Genomic DNA, 20,513 nt, shown 5'->3' with positions numbered 1-20,513 from the left:
TTCAAGTCTTCTGCCTATTTTTAAATCAAGTTGTTTGGGTGTTTGTTTTGATATTAAGTTGTGTAAGTTCTTTATTTATTTTGGAATTGAACCCCTTACTGGGTTTTTGATTTGTAGATCTCTTCTCCCATTCAGTAGATTGCCATTTTGTTTTGTTGATGGTTTTCTTGACTGTGCAAAAACTTTCTAATTTGATATAAACCCATTTATCTAGTTTAGCTTTTTTTGCCCATGCATGAGGAGACTGGTCCAAAAAAAAAAACATCGCTAAGAGGAATGTCAGTGAGCTTACTGCCTGTGTTTTCTTTTAAGAGTTTTATTGTTTCCGGTCTTACATTTAAGTCTTTATTTTGAATTTATTGTATGTGGTCTAAGAGAATGCTCCAGTTTCATTCTTTTGCATGTAGCTGTCCGGTTCTCTCTACACCATTTATTGAAGAGGCTTTTTTTCCCCATTGTATATTCTTGCCTCCTTTGGCATAGATTATTTGACCATATGTGTGTGTTTATTTATGGGCTCTCTATCTTGTTCCATTGTTTTATGTCTGTTTTTGTTCTGGTACCAGACTGTTTTGTTGCTTTGTAGTATAGTTTGAGATCTTGGAGCATGGTACCTCCAGTTTTGTTCTTCTTTCTCAAGATTGTTTTGGCTATTTGCCGTCTTTTGTGGTTCCATACAAATTTCAGGATTCTTTGTTCTAGTTCTGTGGAAAAAATTTATTGTGATCTTTTTTGTTTGATGGTACCCTGAGTACTATTGGAATATAGTGCATGTTGTTTTTAATTTTAATTTTCCAATTCTTTTGATAATATTTTCTATTGTATTCATTTTAAATATTTTTTTTTTTTTTTTAGGAAACAAAACAATAATATCCTGTGCAAATTATAGGCAGATGTTATCTTTATTTTTAGACACATGCATTGGTCACTTAGGTCGCTACAGTAATTGAAAAGGAACATTTGCTCTTTATTTGATATCACACCACATACCATATCACTGGTTTGCTAGGATATTTACCTAGTATAAAAAAGTAGAGTTCTTTTTTTTACCCAAGCAAAATCTTACATGGAATATTAGTACATTGGGCCGAAGTTGCTAAAACACTGAAGAGGTCTCTCCTCCTCTAAGTGGTACTAAGAATTACCACTTATCCACTCATTAGTATACCTCAAATTAGCAGTTTACAGAGCCCATAAAAGAGGAAATGTCCCTAACCTCCTAAAGGCTACTTTTTCTTAGAGAAGACCAATAAGAAGCAAACAAGTGTATAGTTTTTTAAAAATGCAGTGGAGAAATAATGAAATACTATAAGGATAATAGGGAGTTTTGGGGAACAAGATGTAAAACTGTCAGGTAAGCCTTTACTGATGCCTAGCACAGAATTGGACATGTAATAGGTCTATAGTAAATACTTGTTGAACTAGCAAGGTAATACATTGTCCTTATTTGGATATTTTCTAGTTGTTTTCCATAGAGAATCATGCTCTGGTGATGCATTTTTTTATGTGCCCATTACGTTTAAGTGCTAAATATATACTGGCACTTTTTAATTTTTTTTTCATTCCCTGCCTTCTTTGTTTCTGAGGTCCTTCCTTATTCATATATCTTTAATATATATATGGGTAGTGTGCCTATATACATATTTCTTGATTTAACTATGGGTTATAATGTTGGTTTAAATAGATTTTTCTGTTATCGACTATTAGTTTTATTAGTTCAGTTCTATGTTTTGGCAGTGCTTCATTATCTGAAAGGCAAAGTACCAGGAAACTTATATCTGTTTTTCTACTACCATGAATAAATGGCAAATGCCCATTTTACTATATTCCTGTAGTACTATAATTTACATTTTCCCCATCTTTAATGGGTAAAAACAAACGTCATTGTTTTACTTTGTAACTTCCTGACCACTGGCAAGGTTGAATATTTTCCATGTAGTTGTCAGTTCATATTTAATTTTATAAATTATCCTCAACAAACATTTATTTTAACCATTAATCAGTTCAGTTTCTTTTGTGTCACCACCACCACTACTACTTCTACGACTGTGTATTGGGCACTGAACTAGATTCGAGGGGAATTACAAGAAATCATGTTATAGAAATAATCACATACTAATGTGCCATGGTAGAGACAGATATAATTTGATTTGGGATCTTGGGTGATAATATTAAGGACTCAGTAAGCTTAATTACTGTGTGATAGGCACTGTTCTAAGGACTCTTTTCTTATATCAACTCATTTAAAAAACAATAACACTATGCAATAGGTATTGGGCTATCTCCATTTTTAAAGATAATGAAATACATTTTCACGTTTTTCTAAATGCAAATGCTAGTAAATGGTAAAACTGGGATTTTAAAAAAATGTATATTTTTGATTACTAACCTTTATTGACTTTATCACTTTTTAAGTGTTGGATTCACATAAGTAGTAGTACAGATTATTCATTTGTATTATCATAGAAAGGTGAATATGTTGAAATAATTTAAAAGTAATACTATCATTTTATTTATTTATTATTAGCATATTAACTTTAATAATTACCCAGTTTAGGTGAACAATTAATGGTAATGTGACTCCAGCCTCCTTTTTATCCAATCACCTATTTCAAACTCTCTTTTCCATAGTTGTATATGCCTTTATTTTTCCAATTGATGGAAATAAAAGCCATAAATAAATAGACTTTCTTACCCATTTTCAGCAATGAAGTTCTAGTTTTTTCAATATAAGTAAAGATATGGGTAAGTAATAAGCATGTTGAAGAGCACCTTTTACACTAAATACTAAATTTAAGTAGGAGGTTCACCAAAAGACCTAAATCTCAGTTTTGTCAACTTGTTTTTATGTTAAGATCCTAGGGTTTGATTCTGGAGGGGAAATAGTAGTATTATGTTTACAGTTAAAAGAATTGGAATGGAAATTATGTATAATTATAAAATGTCATAAGCACTTAATTTGGTATTTTAGTTTTAATGTAAATCTTGGGTAAATTTTCACCTCACTGTCCAAAAGTTGACATGTCTGAGTACTATTTTACTTATAAAGTCACAGTCTTTACACACACACACACACACACACACACGCACACAAATGTCATGAAATAGGAATATATGCTGATATTTGTGGCCAGACCATAGAATAGTTTTTGGCACATATTAGGCATTCATTAAGTATTTGTTCAGTTATTGAATAAATGCATTCTATGTCTCAGGTACTCTGATCAGTATCAACTTGTTAATAAGGGAGGAAACTTGGCCGTTTATAAATTTAATTAAAAGCAAGCTTCATGAGCATAATGCAATTTAACCATATTCTTTTGACAGTTTTAAAAGATTCTAATCAAGGAAGTCTTTTAAGAAATTCACACGTAGATGAAATACTTTTTTAAAAGTACTTTGCTATTCAGTATCTGTTGGAAGTAAATCTGTGGTAAATTTATTTGTAATATAGTGAATTACACCTTGATTAAAAAATTATATGTTGCTATGAAAATAGAATATATATAACCAGATTTTAAATGGTGAACGGGGAATAAAATCTGTTATTACTAGCAGAACAATGTATATCAAATCTTTTTTTTCTTGTTAAATTTCCAGGTGAAGGAAAGTGGCTGCGAAACATTGACTATTACCGTTTAGATGGTTCTACTACTGCACAATCAAGGAAAAAATGGGCTGAAGAATTTAATGATGAAACTAATGTGAGGTGGGAAACATTTTTTGTTTGTATAGAGAATTTAAAAAAATAATAATTTTAAGAGTTTCTGGGTTGCTGAGTTGGATAAGCATCCAACTCTTTTTTTTTAATATTTTATTTATTTCTGAGAGAGAGAGAGAGACAGTGTGAGCAGGAGAGGGTCACAGAGAGGGAGGTACAGAATCTGAAAAAGGCTCAAGGCTCTGAGCTAACTGTCAGCACAGAGCCCGATGCGGGGCTCGAACCCACGAACTGTGAGATCATGACCTGAGCTGAAGTCAGACGCTTAACCGACTGAGCCACCCAGGCGTCCCTAAGCGTCCAACTCTTGATCTCAGCTCAGGTCATGTTCTCACAGTTGGTGAGATCAAGCTCCACATTGGGCTCTGCACTGACACTGCAGAGCCTGCTTGTGATTCTTTCTCTTCCTCTATGCCTCTTATCTGCTCATGTGCTCTCTCTGTCTCAAAATAAATAAATAAACATTAAAGTAGATTAAATCTATGTACAGTCAAATTCATTCCTTTTATTGTATATTTCTATAAGTTTTGACAAATGCAAGATAGAGTCATGATACAAAATAGTTTCATCACATCTCAAGAAATTCATCTAAGATGGCTAAGACACATGAAAAGATGCTCAACATCACTCATCAGGGAAATACAAATCAAAACCACAATGAGATACCACCTCACAACTGTCAGAATATCTAAAATTAACAACTCAGGAAACAATAGGTGTTGGTGAGGATGTGGAGGAAGGGGAACATTTCTCCATTATTGGTGGGAATGCAAACCGGTACAGCCACTCTAGAAAACAGTGTATAGAGTATAAAACAGTATAGGTGCCCTTCTGTATTTCTGATCTCTTATTCTACCCTTCCTTTGGACTACTTTTACCATTTGTGAAATTGCACTTTCATTCATCTATAGTATATTTAGTATATCACTGTAAAACTTTCATAGTGGTTGCTCTAAGTATTACATTTTATGGACATAATTTATCATAGACTAATGTCATCATTTTACCATTTTAACTGAAGTGTAGAAACCTTATGCCCTTATTTCCCTTTCTCTTCCCAATTTATAATTGTCTTAAGTGCTTTTGTCTACATAAGTGGATTGCCCCATTAGTGTATAATTTTTCTTCAATAATTAAGTATAATTTAGAAAAATTAGAAGGAAAATATTTTATTTACTCATATATTTTTAATTGTTGTTTCTTCTTTCCTAATGTTTCAGTATTTCTTTCATCATTTCCTTTTTTTCTAGAGAAATTCCTTTAGTCATTCTTTTAGAGCAGGTCTGCTGGCAACAAACTTCCCGAGTACCTTCATAAGAGAATTTCTTGATTTCCTCTTCATTTTTGAAGAGTGTTTTAGCTGGGTATAGAATTCTGGGTTGGCAGTGTTTTGAAACATGTTTTACCACTTCCTTCTAGATTTCATAATTTCTTTCAAAACTATCTGCTGTTTTCTGAGTTTGGCTTTTTGAATTTCACACAGTAGTGCTATCGTGCAATGTTTGTCTTCTCTGACTTCTCTCAGCATCATGTATTCAAGGTACATTCGTGTTGGCACATATGGCAAAATGTCCTTTTTTTAAGGCTGAATACTATCCCATTGCATATATACCACATCTTTTTTTTTTAATCTATTCATCTGTTGCTAGGCCCTTAGGTTGTTTTCATATCTTGGCTATTGTGGATAGTGCTGCAGTAAACATGGGAGTGCATATATCTCTTTAACATCCTCTTTTCATTTTTTTTTGTATATATACCCAGAAGTGGAATTGCTGGATCATATGGTAGATCTATTTTCAAAATTTTGAGGAAACCCCATATTGTTTTTCATAGTGGTTAAACCAATAAGTGAATGTAAACTACAGTCTAATCTACTCTTCCTAGGAGATTAGAACTTAATTATTCCAACCAGTAAAAAAAAAAAAAAAGATAATTATTTAACATGATGGAGGTGCTAATTGTTGGTACAGTGGCAATCATATTACAGTATGTAAATATATCAAATTAACATGTTGTATACCTTAATTTTACACAATATTATATGTCAAATATATTTTAATTCTTTTAAAATCTGTTTTTCAAATCTTTTTTTCTCCTGTCAGTGAGGTTCTGTTTATTGCTATTTCAAGATTTTTTCTTTATCTTAGTTTCAAAAGTTTGACTATGATGCATTTTGGCATGAATTTCTTTGAGTTTGCTCTGTGGTTCATTCCATTTCTGAATCTGTAGGTTTGTGTTTCTTGCTAAATTTGGGTAATTTTCAGCCATTATTTATTCAAATACTATTATAGCCTCTTCTTTTGTTTTTCCTCTCCTTTTAGGACTCCAGAGATAAGAATGTTAGATAAGAATGTTATAGTCCTATAGGAACCTCAGTCTCCGTTTTGTTTTCCTGGGTTTTTTTTATTTGATTTCTACCTGTTGTTTAGATTGAGTCATTTCTGTTGTTCTGTTTTCAAAGCTAGTTGAATCTCTGTTGTCTACAGTCTGCTGTTTAGTTTTCTGTTGTATTTTTCAGTTCTAAAATTTCCATTTGGTTGTTCTTTATGTCTTATATTTCTTTGCTGAGGCTATTCTTTTCATTTGTCTCAAGTGTGTTAATAATTGCTTATTGAAGCATTTTTAGAAATGTAGCTGCTTTTTCCCATCCTTGTCAGACAGTTCTGACATTTATGTCATCTCAGTGTTGGTGTCTGCTGATTGTCTTTCCTCATTGAAATTGAGATTTTACCCGTTCTTGTTATGACAAAGATCTAATTAAACTGGATATTTGTTTATTATTTCATGAGACTGTGGATCTAAATTTTCTGTTATAAGCAGGCCACTTTTGCACATGTTCAGATGGAAGATGAGAGTGGGAGTTGAGTTTACCTACTAGGTTTCTGCTGATACTGTCCTGGCTGGGAGGGTTAGGATTGCCTGTTTACAACCCCTCCCCATGAGCCTCCACTGACACTATAGGGCTAACTCATTAACTGGATTGTGGTATAATTCCTGACTCTTGACTAGATCTCCTCTGATACTACCCTAGTAGAGAAATACAGGATTTTTCTTGTAACTTCTGGGTGAGGACGGATGTCTGGGTTCCCTTCATGGTCTTTACTGACACTGCTGGGTTGAGAGGAGGACTGTGTTAACTCAGACTTCTCTGACGTCACTCTGGCCATGCCTTGTTACAATTAGGAGAGGGTAGGAGTCTGAACTCCCCACTCAGCCTATATTGACAAGGATGGATGTGCACCACAGTTTTTTCTATACTGTTTGACCGAAATTAAATGATTACTGTTTTAAAGTTTTCTGTCTTTCTAGGGTGCCCACTTCTTTTGGCTAGAGACAGAATGATTTTCTTGGAGATTTTTTGGGGGGCAGCATCTACTGGCATTTCCAGATTGCTGGGATCTTTAGCACTTGTTCTGGGAAGAAAGCCTATGGAACTCTGTGCCATGTTGTTCCTTGGGACCCAAGGTCCCTAGCCAATCTTTCTCCTCTTCCTTAATTTTCAGAAACTTCTTATGATTGTTTTATATGTAATATCCAGGGTCTTTTGCTTTCCTTATTATAAGGACTAGAGAAGAGTATGTCTACTCCTATCTTTCCAGAAGTGGAAGTCCAAAGATTCAACGTTTTAAAGATTCTTATATCTGTCATTTGGCACATATATGTATGTGTTTCTGTTGTGTATATGCCCAGAAATGAGATTGCTGAGTAAAAGATATGTATATATTTCGCTTTAGCTTACATTGCCAAGAAATTTTTCCAGAATGGTTGTACCAATTTGTACTCCTCCCCAGTAGCATATAGGTGTTTCAGTTGTTCTCTGTCCTCATCATCACTTGAAAATGTCTGTTTTTTTAAAGCTATTGTGATAGATCTTAAACTGTATTTCCCTGATAACTGATTCCAGGTGGTTTATAGATTTAAATATGGAAGCTAAAACAAATGTTTCAGAAGGAAACAGTAAAGAATATTTTCCTAATATTGCATTAAGAAAACTTTCATAAACAGGACCCACAAAGTACTAAACATAAGAGGAAATATTGTTAAGTTGAGCTTCATTAAAATTAAGAATTTTTAGTCATCAAAGGAATTTCATGTTAAAAATGAAAAGGCAAGCAACAAAATGGAAACTGTTTTCTCATTTTTCAAGATAATATGGAAAATCACAAAGATAATAAATGTTGTTTATAATTTAGTAACCCAGATATAACCATGGTTAGAGTTTCTATGCTTATAGAAAAGAAAAAGTATAACATATACTTTTCATTTTGTGTTTATTATCATTTTTTGTTAAAATGTAATTAACATACAGTGCTTATATTAGGTTCAGGTGTAGAATCTGATTCAACAATTCTATATGTTACTCAGTTCTCATCAAGATAAGCATACTCTTGATCCCGTTTATCTATTTTACCCCCCCTCCCCTCTGGCAACCACCAGTTTATTCTCTATATTGAAGAGTCTGGTTTTTTGTTCATTTTTCTTCTTAAATTCCACATATGAGTAAAATCATATGGTATTTGTCTTTGACTTACCTCACTTAGCATTAAACTCTCAAGGTCCATCGATGTTGTCTCAAGTAATACAGTCTTGTTCTCTTTTAAGGCTGAGTAATATTCCATGCCACATCTTCTTTTTCCATCCATTCATTTATCAATGCACACTGGAATTGTCTCCATATCTTGGCTATTGTACATAATGCTGCAGTAAATAAACATAGGGGTACATACGTCTTTTTGCAACAATGTTTTCATTTCTCTCTCTCTCTGGTTTTTTTTTTTGTTGTTGTTGTTGTTTTGGTAAATACCCAGTAGTAGAATTACCGGATCAGATGTTAATTCTATTTTTAATTTTTGGACGAGCCTCCATACTGTTTTTCACAGTGGCAGTACCAATTTGCATTCCTACCAGCAATGCACAAGAGTTCTTTTTTCTCTACATCTAACATTTGTTATTGCTTGTGTTTTTTATTTTAGCCATTCTGACAGGTGTGAGATGATATCTCCTTGTGGAGATTTGCATATTTCCCTGATGGTTAGTGATGTTGAACATCTTTTCATGTATCTGTTGGCCATCTGTATGTCTTCTTTGGAAAAAGATCTCTTCTGGTCCTCTGCCTGTTTTTTAATAGAATTACTTGGAAGTTTTTGGTGTTGCCTTGTAGAAGTTCTTTATATAGTTTGGATATTAACCCCTTTTTAGGTATGCTGTTTGCAAATATCTAGGAGAAGCTACTTTTAATACATAGATCCAAAAAGGACTCTTACCCAGAATATGCAAAGAATTAATAAAAATGAGTAGGATAAACCAGCCAATCCCATAGGAAAGAACTTAAAAAGGACTTTATAAAAGACAGTATTCATATAGCCAGTAAACATACAAAAAAGTACTCATCTTTATTAATTGTCAGAGAAATGGAAGTTAAAAGTGTTTTTGAGAAAGGTACAAAAGTGTTTCAGTGAAGGGCCTACGTCTTTACCCTGCTAGTAAGCCTGTATCTACACGACAATACCTAATGACCCACCAAACTCACGCCTACCATATAGTAAACCCAAGCCCATGGCCCCTCACAGGAGCCCTCTCAGCCCTGCTAATAACTTCGGGATTAGCAATGTGATTTCACTTTAACTCAACACTGCTACTAGCACTGGGAATAACAACCAACCTATTGACCATATACCAGTGATGACGAGATGTTATCCGAGAAAGCACATTCCAAGGACACCACACACCCATCGTACAGAAGGGGCTGCGATATGGAATAGTCCTTTTCATCATTTCAGAAGTGTTCTTCTTTGCAGGCTTCTTTTGAGCCTTTTACCACTCAAGCCTTGCCCCAACACCTGAGCTTGGAGGATGCTGGCCCCCCACAGGAATCATCCCTCTAAATCCCCTAGAAGTCCCCCTGCTAAATACCTCAGTACTACTAGCCTCCGGCGTATCTATTACCTGGGCCCACCACAGCCTAATAGAAGGCAACCGCAAACAGATACTCCAAGCCCTATTTATCACCATTTCTCTAGGAGTTTATTTCACCTTACTTCAAGCCTCAGAATACTACGAAACATCCTTTACAATCTCCGATGGCGTGTACGGATCCACCTTCTTCATGGCCACAGGATTCCACGGACTGCATGTCATTATTGGATCCACTTTCCTTATTGTATGTTTCCTCCGCCAACTAAAATACCACTTCACATCCAGTCACCACTTCGGATTCGAAGCTGCTGCCTGATATTGGCACTTTGTAGACGTAGTATGACTATTCCTATATGTATCCATTTATTGATGAGGATCTTATTTCTTTAGTATCAATTAGTACAATTGACTTCCAATCAATCAGTTTCGGTCCAACCCGAAAAGAAATAATAAACATAATAATAACCCTCCTCATCAACACAACACTATCCGCACTACTAGTATTAATCGCATTTTGACTACCCCAACTAAATGTATATGCAGAAAAAGCAAGCCCATACGAGTGTGGCTTTGATCCAATTGGGTCTGCCCGCTTGCCCTTCTCAATAAAATTTTTCCTAGTTGCCATTACATTTCTGCTATTCGACCTAGAAATCGCACTACTACTCCCCCTCCCATGGGCCTCACAGACAAACAACCTATCAACCATGCTCACTATGGCCCTTTTATTAATCTCCCTTCTGGCCGCAAGCTTAGCATATGAATGAACCCAAAAAGGACTAGAGTGATCCGAATATGATAATTAGTTTAAACAAAACAAATGATTTCGACTCATTAGATTATAGGTGTTCTATAATTATCAAATGTCTATTGTATATATTAATATCTTCTTAGCTTTCACTGTATCTCTTTTAGGTCTCCTAGTCTATCGATCACACCTCATATCCTCGCTACTATGCTTAGAGGGCATGATGCTGTCTCTATTCATTATAATGACTGTAGTAATCTTAAACAACCACTTCACAACAAATGTTGTGTCTCTTCAACAAATGGTATAGAAACAATTGCATATTCATAGGCGGAAACAAACTTTGACCTAAGCCTTGCCCCATTCTAAAATCAAGTCAAAATAGTTCATAAATCTAAATGTGAAACATTATACTTGTATAAGAAAGCATAAGAGAAAATCTTCAAACCAACCAAGTTCACTTGGTTAAGTGCCCAACTCTTGATTTCAGCACAGATTGTGATCTCACTGTTCATGGGATTAAGCCCTGCATCCGGCTCTGCACTGACAGCATGGAGCCTGCTTGGGATTCTCTCTCTCCCTCTCCCTCTGCTCCTCCCCTGCTTTTTTTTTCTCTCTCTCTCTCTCTCAAAAATGAATAAATAAACATTGGAAAAAAGATCTTCAGGAACTAAGTTTAAACTGATAGTTTTTTTAGTCATGACACCGAAGGGATGTAATCCACTGAAGATAAAAAGTCAATAACTGGATAGTCAAAAATAAAAGCTTTTGGGGTGCCTGGGTTGCTCAGTCAGAGAAGTATTCAATTTGGTTTTGGCTCAGGTCATGATACTGCGGTTTTGTGGGTTTGAGCCCTGCTTTGGGCTCTGTGCTGGCAGTTCAGGGCTTGCTTGAGATTCTGTCTCCCTTGGTCTCTACCCCTCCCCCACTTGCACTGTCTCTGTCTCTCTCAGATAAATAAATAACTTTAAAAAACTTACAAAAACATTGCAAGTGGAACTATATACTAATGCTAAGTGAAATTAATAAAAGACAAATATATACTTCAGTCATATGTGGAATTTAAGATACAAAACAGATGAACATAAGGATAGGGAAGCAAAAATAATATAAAAACTGAGAGGGGGACAAAACATAAGAGGCTCTTAAATACAGAGAAGAAACTGAGGGTTGCTGGAGGGGTTGTCGGGGGGGGTTGCTAAATGGGCAAGGGACATTAAGGAAGATACTTGTTGGGATGCAGTAGTTGTAGGGGATGAATCACTGGATTCTACTGAAATTATGATTGTACTATATTATATGCTAACTAACTTGGATGTAAATTAAAAATAAATTTTAAAAATTAATTTTTTTCAATTTCACTGTTTTATTTTTTTAATTTTTTTTTTTTTTTTGCAAATAGTTTATTGTCAAGTTGGTTTCCATATAACACCCAGTGCTCATCCCCACAAGTGCCCTCCTCCATGTGATGGGCATGGAGGGTAAATTTTAAAAAATTATTAAGAAATTTAAAAAAATTTGTTGTGAATGACCCTATTAAGAGAGACCACAGACTTGAAAATATTTGGAAATACCATTTTTAGTAAGGGCTCATACTCAGAATATATAAAGAATTCTTTACATGTAATAGTCAAAAAACAAACAACATTTTTCAGTTAGAAAATGGGCCAAGGACTTAAACTGACATTTCATATAAGAGGATCAATGCAACATGGCAAATAAACACTTGAAAATACATTCATCACTAGCCAGTAAGGAATGTAAACTGAAACCACAATAGGATATCACTTCATATCTATCAGAATGGCTAAAATAAAAAATGGTGACACTGTGACTCTGAATGGACAGTGCGGAGCCTCCTTGGAATTCTCTCTCCCTCTTTCTGCCTTTCCCCCACTTGCTCACCCTCTCTCTCTCTCTCAAAATAAATAGGGGCGTCTGGGTGGCTCAGTTGGTTAAGCGTCCAACTTCAGCTCAGGTCATTATCTCACAGTTTGTGGGTTCGAGCCCCGCGTCAGGCTCTGTGCTGACAGCCAGCTCAGAGCCTGGAGCCTGTTTCAGATTCTGTGTCTCCCTCTCTCTCTGACCCTCCCCTGCTCACACTGTCTCTCTCTCACTCTCTCAGAAGTAAATAAGTAAATAAACATTAAAATAAACAAACCTAAAAACATTTTAAAAAGAAAAAGAAAACATTTTGGCAGTTTTAAAAAATTAAACATATTCTTACCATACAACCGTGCAGTCACACTTTTGAAAATTTATGCCAGAGAAATGAAAACTTATTTTCACATAGGAACCTATACACAGGTGTTCATAACAGCTTTATTTGTAACAGTCAAAAACTGGAAACAACCTAAGTGCCTTATAATAATAATGGATAAATAAATTATGTTCTATCTATATAATGGAATAGTGTTCAACAATTAAAAGGAATGAACTATTGACACTGATCCAAAGAACCTGTTGGATCTCAAGGGCATTATGCTGAATGAAAAGTCCTAATTTCAAAAGGTTACATGCTATATGATTCTTTTCATATGGTGTTCTTTTTGTTCTTTGTAAATTTTTAAAAAATGTTTTATTTGTTTTTGAGAGAGAGACACAGCGTGATCAGGGGTGGGTCAGAGAGGGAGTAACAGAATCTGAAGACAGGCTCTAGACTCTGAGCTAGCTGTCAGCACAGAGCCTGATGCAGGTCTCGAACCCACAAACCATGAGATCATGACCTAAATTGAAGTAGGACGCTTAACTGACTGAGCCACCCAGGTGCCTCTCTTTTTATTCTTTTTAATGTTTGTTTATTTTTTAGAGAAAGAGGGGGAGGGGCAGAGAGAGGGAGACAGGATCTGAAGCAGGCTTCACATTGACAGCAGAGAGCCTGATATGGGGCTTGAACTCATAAACCACAAGATCATGAACTGAGCTGAAGTTGGACACTTAACTGACTGAGCCACCCAGGCGCCCTCATATGGCATCCTTGATGGAACAGAATTTTGGTGGTGGAGAACAGATTAATGGTTGTCAGGGATTAGGGTTGGTGGGGTGAGGGTACAAATACTAAGGGATAACACAAGAGAGGTTTCTTTTCGTAGTGGTGGAACAGTTCTGTATCCTGCTTGTGGTAATGGCTGCATGATTCTAATTACATGATAAATTTCATAGAGCTGTATACCAAACAAAAAAAGCACATATAAAAACTAGTGAAATAAAATAAGCTTGCATGCAGAGTGTTGTACCAACATCAATTTTCTGGTTTTGACAATGTATTATGGTTATGTAAGTTATTACCATTGGGGAAAGCTGGATGAAGGGTACAAGGAAACTCTCCAAACTAGTGTTACAAATTCTTGTGATCCTTAAGCTATTTTTTTGAATGTTATAAGAAAAAGGCAATACCATGAGTTGTCAAGGATCTGGAATAATTGGAACTCTCAAACACTACTGGTGGGAATATAAATTGGAATGACTTTGGGAAATTATTTGTTCAACTTTTACAGTGCTGTACCAGCAATTCTCTTAGGTATATACCTAACAGAAAGGTTTACATGTCTTTACCAAAAGACATATCCAGAAGGTTTATAGTAGCGTTACTTAAATAATTAATATTTTCATTGTGTTTGTATAATTTAATACTGATGTTTAGTGTTAGGAAAATCTCAAAATATCCTGGTTAGCTTATCTCAGTATGAATTTATATATTCCATACTGAATAATATTAATGATTAAATAGTTATAACTTTTTTTATTATTTTTGAGAGAGAGTCAGCAAGCAGGGGAGGGGCAGAGAGAAAAAGATACAGAAATACCAAATCCAAAGCAGGCTCCATGTTCTAGGCTCTGAGCTGTCTGCACAGAGCCCGACACAGGGCTTGAACCCATGAGCCATGAGTTCAGGACCTGAGCTGAAGTTGGGCGCTTAAACAACTGAGCCACCCAAGTGCCCCAGTTGTAAAATAATTCTTTTTTTAAAAAATTTTTTATGTTTTATTTATATTTGAGAGAGAGAGAGATCATGAGTAGTAGAAGGCCAGAGAGAGAGAGAGACAGAATCAGAAGGAGGCTCCAGGCTCTGAGCTGAAGTCGGATGCTTAACTGACTGAGCCACCCAGGCGGCCATAAAATAATTCTTAATACTACTTATTCATTCATTTGACTTCTTTATTTTTCTCTTGGACGCAAAACAAACAATTTTGCATTTCCATTTATATCCTTTCAAAAATCATTGGGGCACCTGGGTGGCTTAGTTGGTTTTGCAGCTGACTTCAGCTCAGGTCATGATCTCACGTTCGTGGGTTCAAGCCCTGCATCTGGCTCTGTGCTGACAGCTGAGAGCCTGGAGCCTGCTTCAGACTCTGTGTCTCTTTCTCTCTCTGCCCCTCCGCCACTCTTGCTCTGTCACTCTCTCTCAAAATTAAATAAACATTAAAATTTTTTAAAAATCAGAGTATTTTCCATATAAATAAATATCTCTATTATTGCAAATTAGACTGCATGCAATTGTTTATATGGTTTTTTTGTCTTGTAATTGCACTCCTTTAGTGCAGTGGCTGGACGTTTTTTCATCTTTTGTATTAACAGTCTAGCTCAGAACTTGGTATGCGTAGCAATTTGATAAAGGTGCTTATTTAAGCCCCTTCAACTCTTCATTACTGGATACATACCAAAGAGTTTTGAAGTTCTCACAAGGTATTCTGGTGTGTGTGTGTACATACCAAAGAGTTTTGAAGTTCTCACAAGGTTTTCTGGTGTGTGTGTTTTTTTAACCTATATAGTTTATGCCATTCTTGTATGCTTGATCCTTTCACTGGTGCAGAATACATATAAATAACTAGAATAATTTTGGATCTCCAGTTGTCCATAATCCCTTAAATATGTCACTAAGTAAAAAAAAAAAAAGCAGTTTGTTCTCTGTAATGAGTATTATAGATAAGTATAAAGAGGGAAGTAAGTATCACAATTCCGTTGACCAAAGAGAACTACCATTAACATTGTATGTATGTATATGTTTTGTTTTTTAGTGAAGTTGAAATTAAACTTAATAATGTTCTAGATCTTGCTTTTTTTCACATAACATAATATAGATTTTTTTTTAAAAAAAATTTTTAATGTTTCATTTATTTTTGAGAGAGAGAGACAGACAGAATATGAGCTGGAGAGGGGCAGACAAAGCAGGCCTCAGGCTTTGAGCTTTCAGCACAGAGCCCAACGTGAGGCTCGAACTTGTGAACTACGAGATCATGACCTGAGCCGAAGTCGGACACTCAACCGACTGAGCCACGCAGGTGCCCCTAACATAATATAGATTTTTATTGGTAATGTAAGTCTTTGAATAGCCAGAGTGTAATCTAGTCCTCTATGTTGTACATATTTTTTATTTTCAACCTTATGATCTTATAAATAACAATGTGAATGAATATATTTTCTTGCATTTTTGATAACTTCTGTAGCTTGTATTCTTAGACATGTAGTAGCTCCAAGATAATATAAAACATGAATTTAGTACCTGTGTTCACTCTTTCCTGTTATTTAAATTTTGAGCTTCTTTGCATTTTAGTTTATAATACTGTATGTGTAATCAGTATGGCATTTTAGTTCTTAATTTCCCTTTATGAAATTATAGAAAGTAAGGCTTGATATATAAAGGCATTTTGTGGAAAATTTTGAGAAATTATTATGTTCCAGGGGTCTTGTCACTCTTAATTTGGTCAACAGTAAACAAATTATATAGTCATTCAATGGAATATTATTTAGCTACCAAGCCTGATGTTTAACGAAAAATCTGAAGAAATACTCATAATATAAAATATCTACACAGATATTATCATGTCTGTGTAAAATTGAAAATATATGTGCTTACAAAAAACAAACCTTAGGAAATATTCCATGATTTAAATGGAGATTGTTTCTGGGGACTGGAACTAATTTTTTTCTTTAAATTTATTTATATTTTTTAAAAATGCTGTATAAAATCTTCCTAAAGTTTATTTATATCAAAGCAATATATTTACATATTTTCAAAAAACCGTTTTATAAGGCTTGAGATCAAAAGCAGTCCCTTAACCAACTGCTTCCTACACATGATACCTGACTCTCTGCAGGTAAACAGTTTCATCTTGGCATTTCTTCTGTTATTTACTTTCATATGTCTACATTACACTCTAAGGTGGGAATTTACCGACATATACACACACATACTTTTCCTTATTCATTTTCCCAACATATTTTTTGTAATTTGCCTAAATGAGTCTGGAATTGTTTGCTTTACTGTGACTATGTAAATATTCACACATAAACCATTTAAACAACAGTGATTATTTACCCTTTTTTATACACATGTTTATTTTTGTTCAAGTAATTATTTTTTAACATTTACTTAGTTGATAATTCATTTTCAAATTCTCAGAAATATAAATTCCTGTGTTCCAACACAGCAATTTTTTTTTTCCTTAACACTTCCTCACATCCTTCTTGGAGTAGTCTTATATTCTTGATTCTCTTTTAGCTAATGCAATACTTTGCATCTATCTAACTTCTCTCCCTGTGTTCATTACACTATATTATAATTGCATATCACTCACTCCTACTAATTTAGCTCCTTGGGCACTGTCTTTCATTTTGATGTACTTAGTGCTTGTTCATAACAGTACTGAACACAGTATGGACTTTTGAGTTATATATACATGGATTTTCTACATTTACTCATAATCTATAAATACTTGGAATACATTGTAAACATGTGACTTCCATATTTATCTTTACTCCTATGAGACTCTTTCATTTTCCAGCAATGAAACTCATCTTGCAAATATAAATCATCAACCTGACTCCTTAGACGTGTATTGTTTTTTTTAGTAAGTGAGAAATGAATCTTTTGAACTCCTAATTGTTAAAAAAAAAAAACTGCCTTAGGATTAAAAAGTCATATCATAATATCTTTGAAATGCTTATTACTAAAGCATTTGTTCATGTTTCTATTTTCAGAGGACGATTGTTTATCATTTCCACCAAAGCAGGATCTCTTGGAATTAATCTGGTAGCTGCTAATCGAGTGATTATATTTGATGCTTCTTGGAATCCATCTTATGACATCCAGAGTATATTCAGAGTTTATCGCTTTGGACAAACTAAACCTGTGTATGTATATAGGTTCTTAGCTCAGGTAGGTTTATAATTTATATATTTTTTCATAGTGAAAGGTTGGGTGAAACTGATAATATTTTAGAGTGCCAAACATATATGCATTACGGAGAGGCAAATGAAATTGAAGATATCAATCCTATACTACATATAATGCAGCAGAAATCAGTTTTGGCCTTTCATGATTTTCTGTTTTGTAGTTCATCCATGTAATGTCACCTTTCACAGTTTGAGATGGATTTGCGTGGGTAAACTGATTTAGAGTTTTCTTGCTTGTTCAGAAAAGTTAATTATAATTCTTTTACTTAGCACACATAGAAAAGCAAATAAGTAAATCTAATTTGCTTATAGATGTAAAGGTATAATAATTATTGTTTTTAGTGGCCACCAGATACTTTCTTCATTTGAAAATATGGGTAAATAGGAAGAAAAAGTTAACATAATAATAAGGAATCATTACAAATAATAATACTTTCTGGGAAAGAAAACTAAAGTCATGTCCTTTAAATATAAACTCAGATATTAAAAACCAGAAACTGAAATTTAAGAAAAATAAGTAAAATTAAAGAAGTGAATGCAGTACAAGTTAATACAGGTTTGTAGAATCAAGTTGCCTTTAACTGGTACATCTGATTTGGGAACAGATGCGGTTTTCTTCACCTACCTCTAAATCTGGGCTTCTGAACCAGAGACGAGGTTTAATTGGTAGATTGATCCTTGCTCGTTTGATCTTCTCTATTACATAATATTATTATTGGCAGACTACACTGTCACCCCTTTCCTATCCTCGAACTAAAAGCTCTTTTAATTCTAGTTTTAAATGCTATATATGTAATAGATACAACATTTTAAGTATTAATTTTCTGTCCTGAAATTATAGAAAGTAAGACTTGATAGAAAGGCAGTGTGTACTGATTGAGGGCTTATTATATTCCATTGAGACGGATTGAGCTGTTCTCTTGCATTATTTTATAACCCTCTAAAATCTTATTTCATGAACTTCTTTATTTCTGTTTTCTGTTTACCTTGGTGTCTAACTCCACTTCTACTTCCACCAAGTATAGATATATATAAACCAAAATGTGAATGCAGATTGGTCAGATAATACAGAATGATTGTCAGTAATGTAGTGTTCTTTTTTGCCAAGGTAAACTACAGTGAACAAATGAAATCTCTCATGAATTAAGCATTATTGCTAATAAAACTTGCTTTAGGGTAGTATATTATTATGAACTTCTGCTCTTTTATGTTAACCAATAATTATATTTCTTCTTGATTAAGTTTCATGTGTACAAAAGTTACTTATTTGTATATTTTCCTTCTTTTTACAAAGGGAACCATGGAAGATAAGATTTATGATCGGCAAGTAACTAAGCAGTCACTGTCTTTTCGAGTTGTTGATCAGCAGCAGGTCGAGCGTCATTTTACCATGAATGAGCTTACTGAACTTTATACTTTTGAGCCAGACTTATTAGATGACCCTAATTCAGAAAAAAAGAAGAAGAGAGATACTCCTATGCTGCCAAAGGTAAACATCTTCAGATTATTAGCTTAAAAAAAACCCACCATGGACTAAAGGTATTTTACTGCTACTATGGAGGTTAGTCACTTGACTAAGGCTAGATTTCAGAATTTTCCAAAGAGAATAAAATTGTATTTAAATGAGAGGGCTCTTGGTCAGCTCTCTACATAATACCACAGAAAGATAGTGTAACCAAAATACATATTTTATGCCAAATAAAAAGTTCAGCTCTTTTTAAAAAAATTAGTAGTAGAAACCTTAAAAGAGACAGTATGATTCTCTTTTAATAATCTCCAGTACAGAGCATACATAATTTTAATATTTCTATATGAAATGTAATGGTCTTTCCCTTAACATTTATTGCTGTCATATAGCAGTTAAGAATCAGCAAATAAAGGTGTATCTTAATTGATATTTTTCAGTGTCATAAAGCAAGTAAGACTTTTACACTTGGGAAAGCATGCTTAGAGCTAATCTTGTCAAACCCTCTTATTTTATATAGAGAGACCTAGGGTCAGAGATATTCAGTGACTTGCTCATAGTCTCCAGGTAATAAGTGACAGAATCAGGAGTGGTATCTATTTCTGTCTTCTAGTCCATTGTTCTTAGATTTTAAAAAAGACATTATTTAGAACAATATAGAAATTTACTATAATAATAGATACCATTTTTTAAATGTTACATTAAACTTTTTTTTAATACTTTATTGTCAAGTTGGTTTACATATGACACCCAGTGCTCATCCCCACAAGTGCCCTCTTCCATGCCCATCACCCCCTTCCCTTCTCCCCCACCCCTCCGTAGCCGTCAGTTTGTTCTCAGCATTCAAGAGTCTTTCATGGTTTGTCTCCTTCCCTCTCCACAACTATTTTTCCCCTTCTTCTCCCACTTCATCCTCCATTAACTTACTCCTAATCCACCTATATGTGCAAACATATGGTATTTGTCCTCTTCCTGACTTACTTTGCTCAGCATAACACCCTCTAGTTCCATCCATGATAGATATCATTTTTAACCCTTTTGAACATAAGAGAAAGCCATATGTTCTCTGATATAAAGTAGTGATCTAAATATATTTAACTTAGTTCATCTAAAAAGCTGTTCTAGGGGGGATGGGCGGGGGGCTTTTCCTATTGTCTTGGTTTCAGATTCAAGCACTTAATATTCCACATAGCTGTTAAGAGAATTGGGAAAGCAGCTACCAGGTTGTGGTATCACTCTACTAAAATCACTTTAGTCATTTTTGTGTGTAATATATATAAAGGGCAGTAGTAATAAATATCTGTCTAATGCTAACATCAATCAGTGATTTTTCCAGATAACTTTTAACATACATGTCTTTCAAGTGACATGAATATTAAGCATTTTGAAATTTTTTAAAAGTGTCTTGGAGCTTCAGGAGCAGACACCACTGAGAGGGATGTTGCCCAGGTGTCTGAATGCCTGCATTGGGGTACTCCTTTTTGATA

At 34.5% G+C, this 20,513-nt stretch overlaps 1 protein-coding gene across 5 annotated transcripts in view; it reads left to right on the top strand.

The window, feature by feature from the left end:
* Positions 1-20,513, top strand: part of ATRX (ATRX chromatin remodeler) — a 326,901-nt gene that overhangs the window by 267,986 nt on the left and 38,402 nt on the right. For all 5 annotated transcript variants that reach the window (XM_039222723.1, XM_039222722.1, XM_039222721.1 and 2 more), the window contains 3 exons: positions 3,601-3,709; positions 17,367-17,544; positions 18,856-19,050. In XM_039222723.1, the coding sequence (XP_039078654.1) occupies positions 3,601-3,709; positions 17,367-17,544; positions 18,856-19,050 (482 nt within the window). The remainder of the gene's footprint in view (positions 1-3,600; positions 3,710-17,366; positions 17,545-18,855; positions 19,051-20,513) is intronic.

The sequence above is a fragment of the Hyaena hyaena genome, unplaced genomic scaffold (assembly GCF_003009895.1).
Source record: "Hyaena hyaena isolate Hyena2069 unplaced genomic scaffold, ASM300989v1 scaffold_1181, whole genome shotgun sequence".
NCBI classification, from domain to species: Eukaryota; Metazoa; Chordata; class Mammalia; order Carnivora; family Hyaenidae; genus Hyaena; species Hyaena hyaena.
The sequence above is the reverse complement of the archived record's forward strand: the minus strand, read 5'-3'. Positions and strand labels throughout refer to the sequence as shown.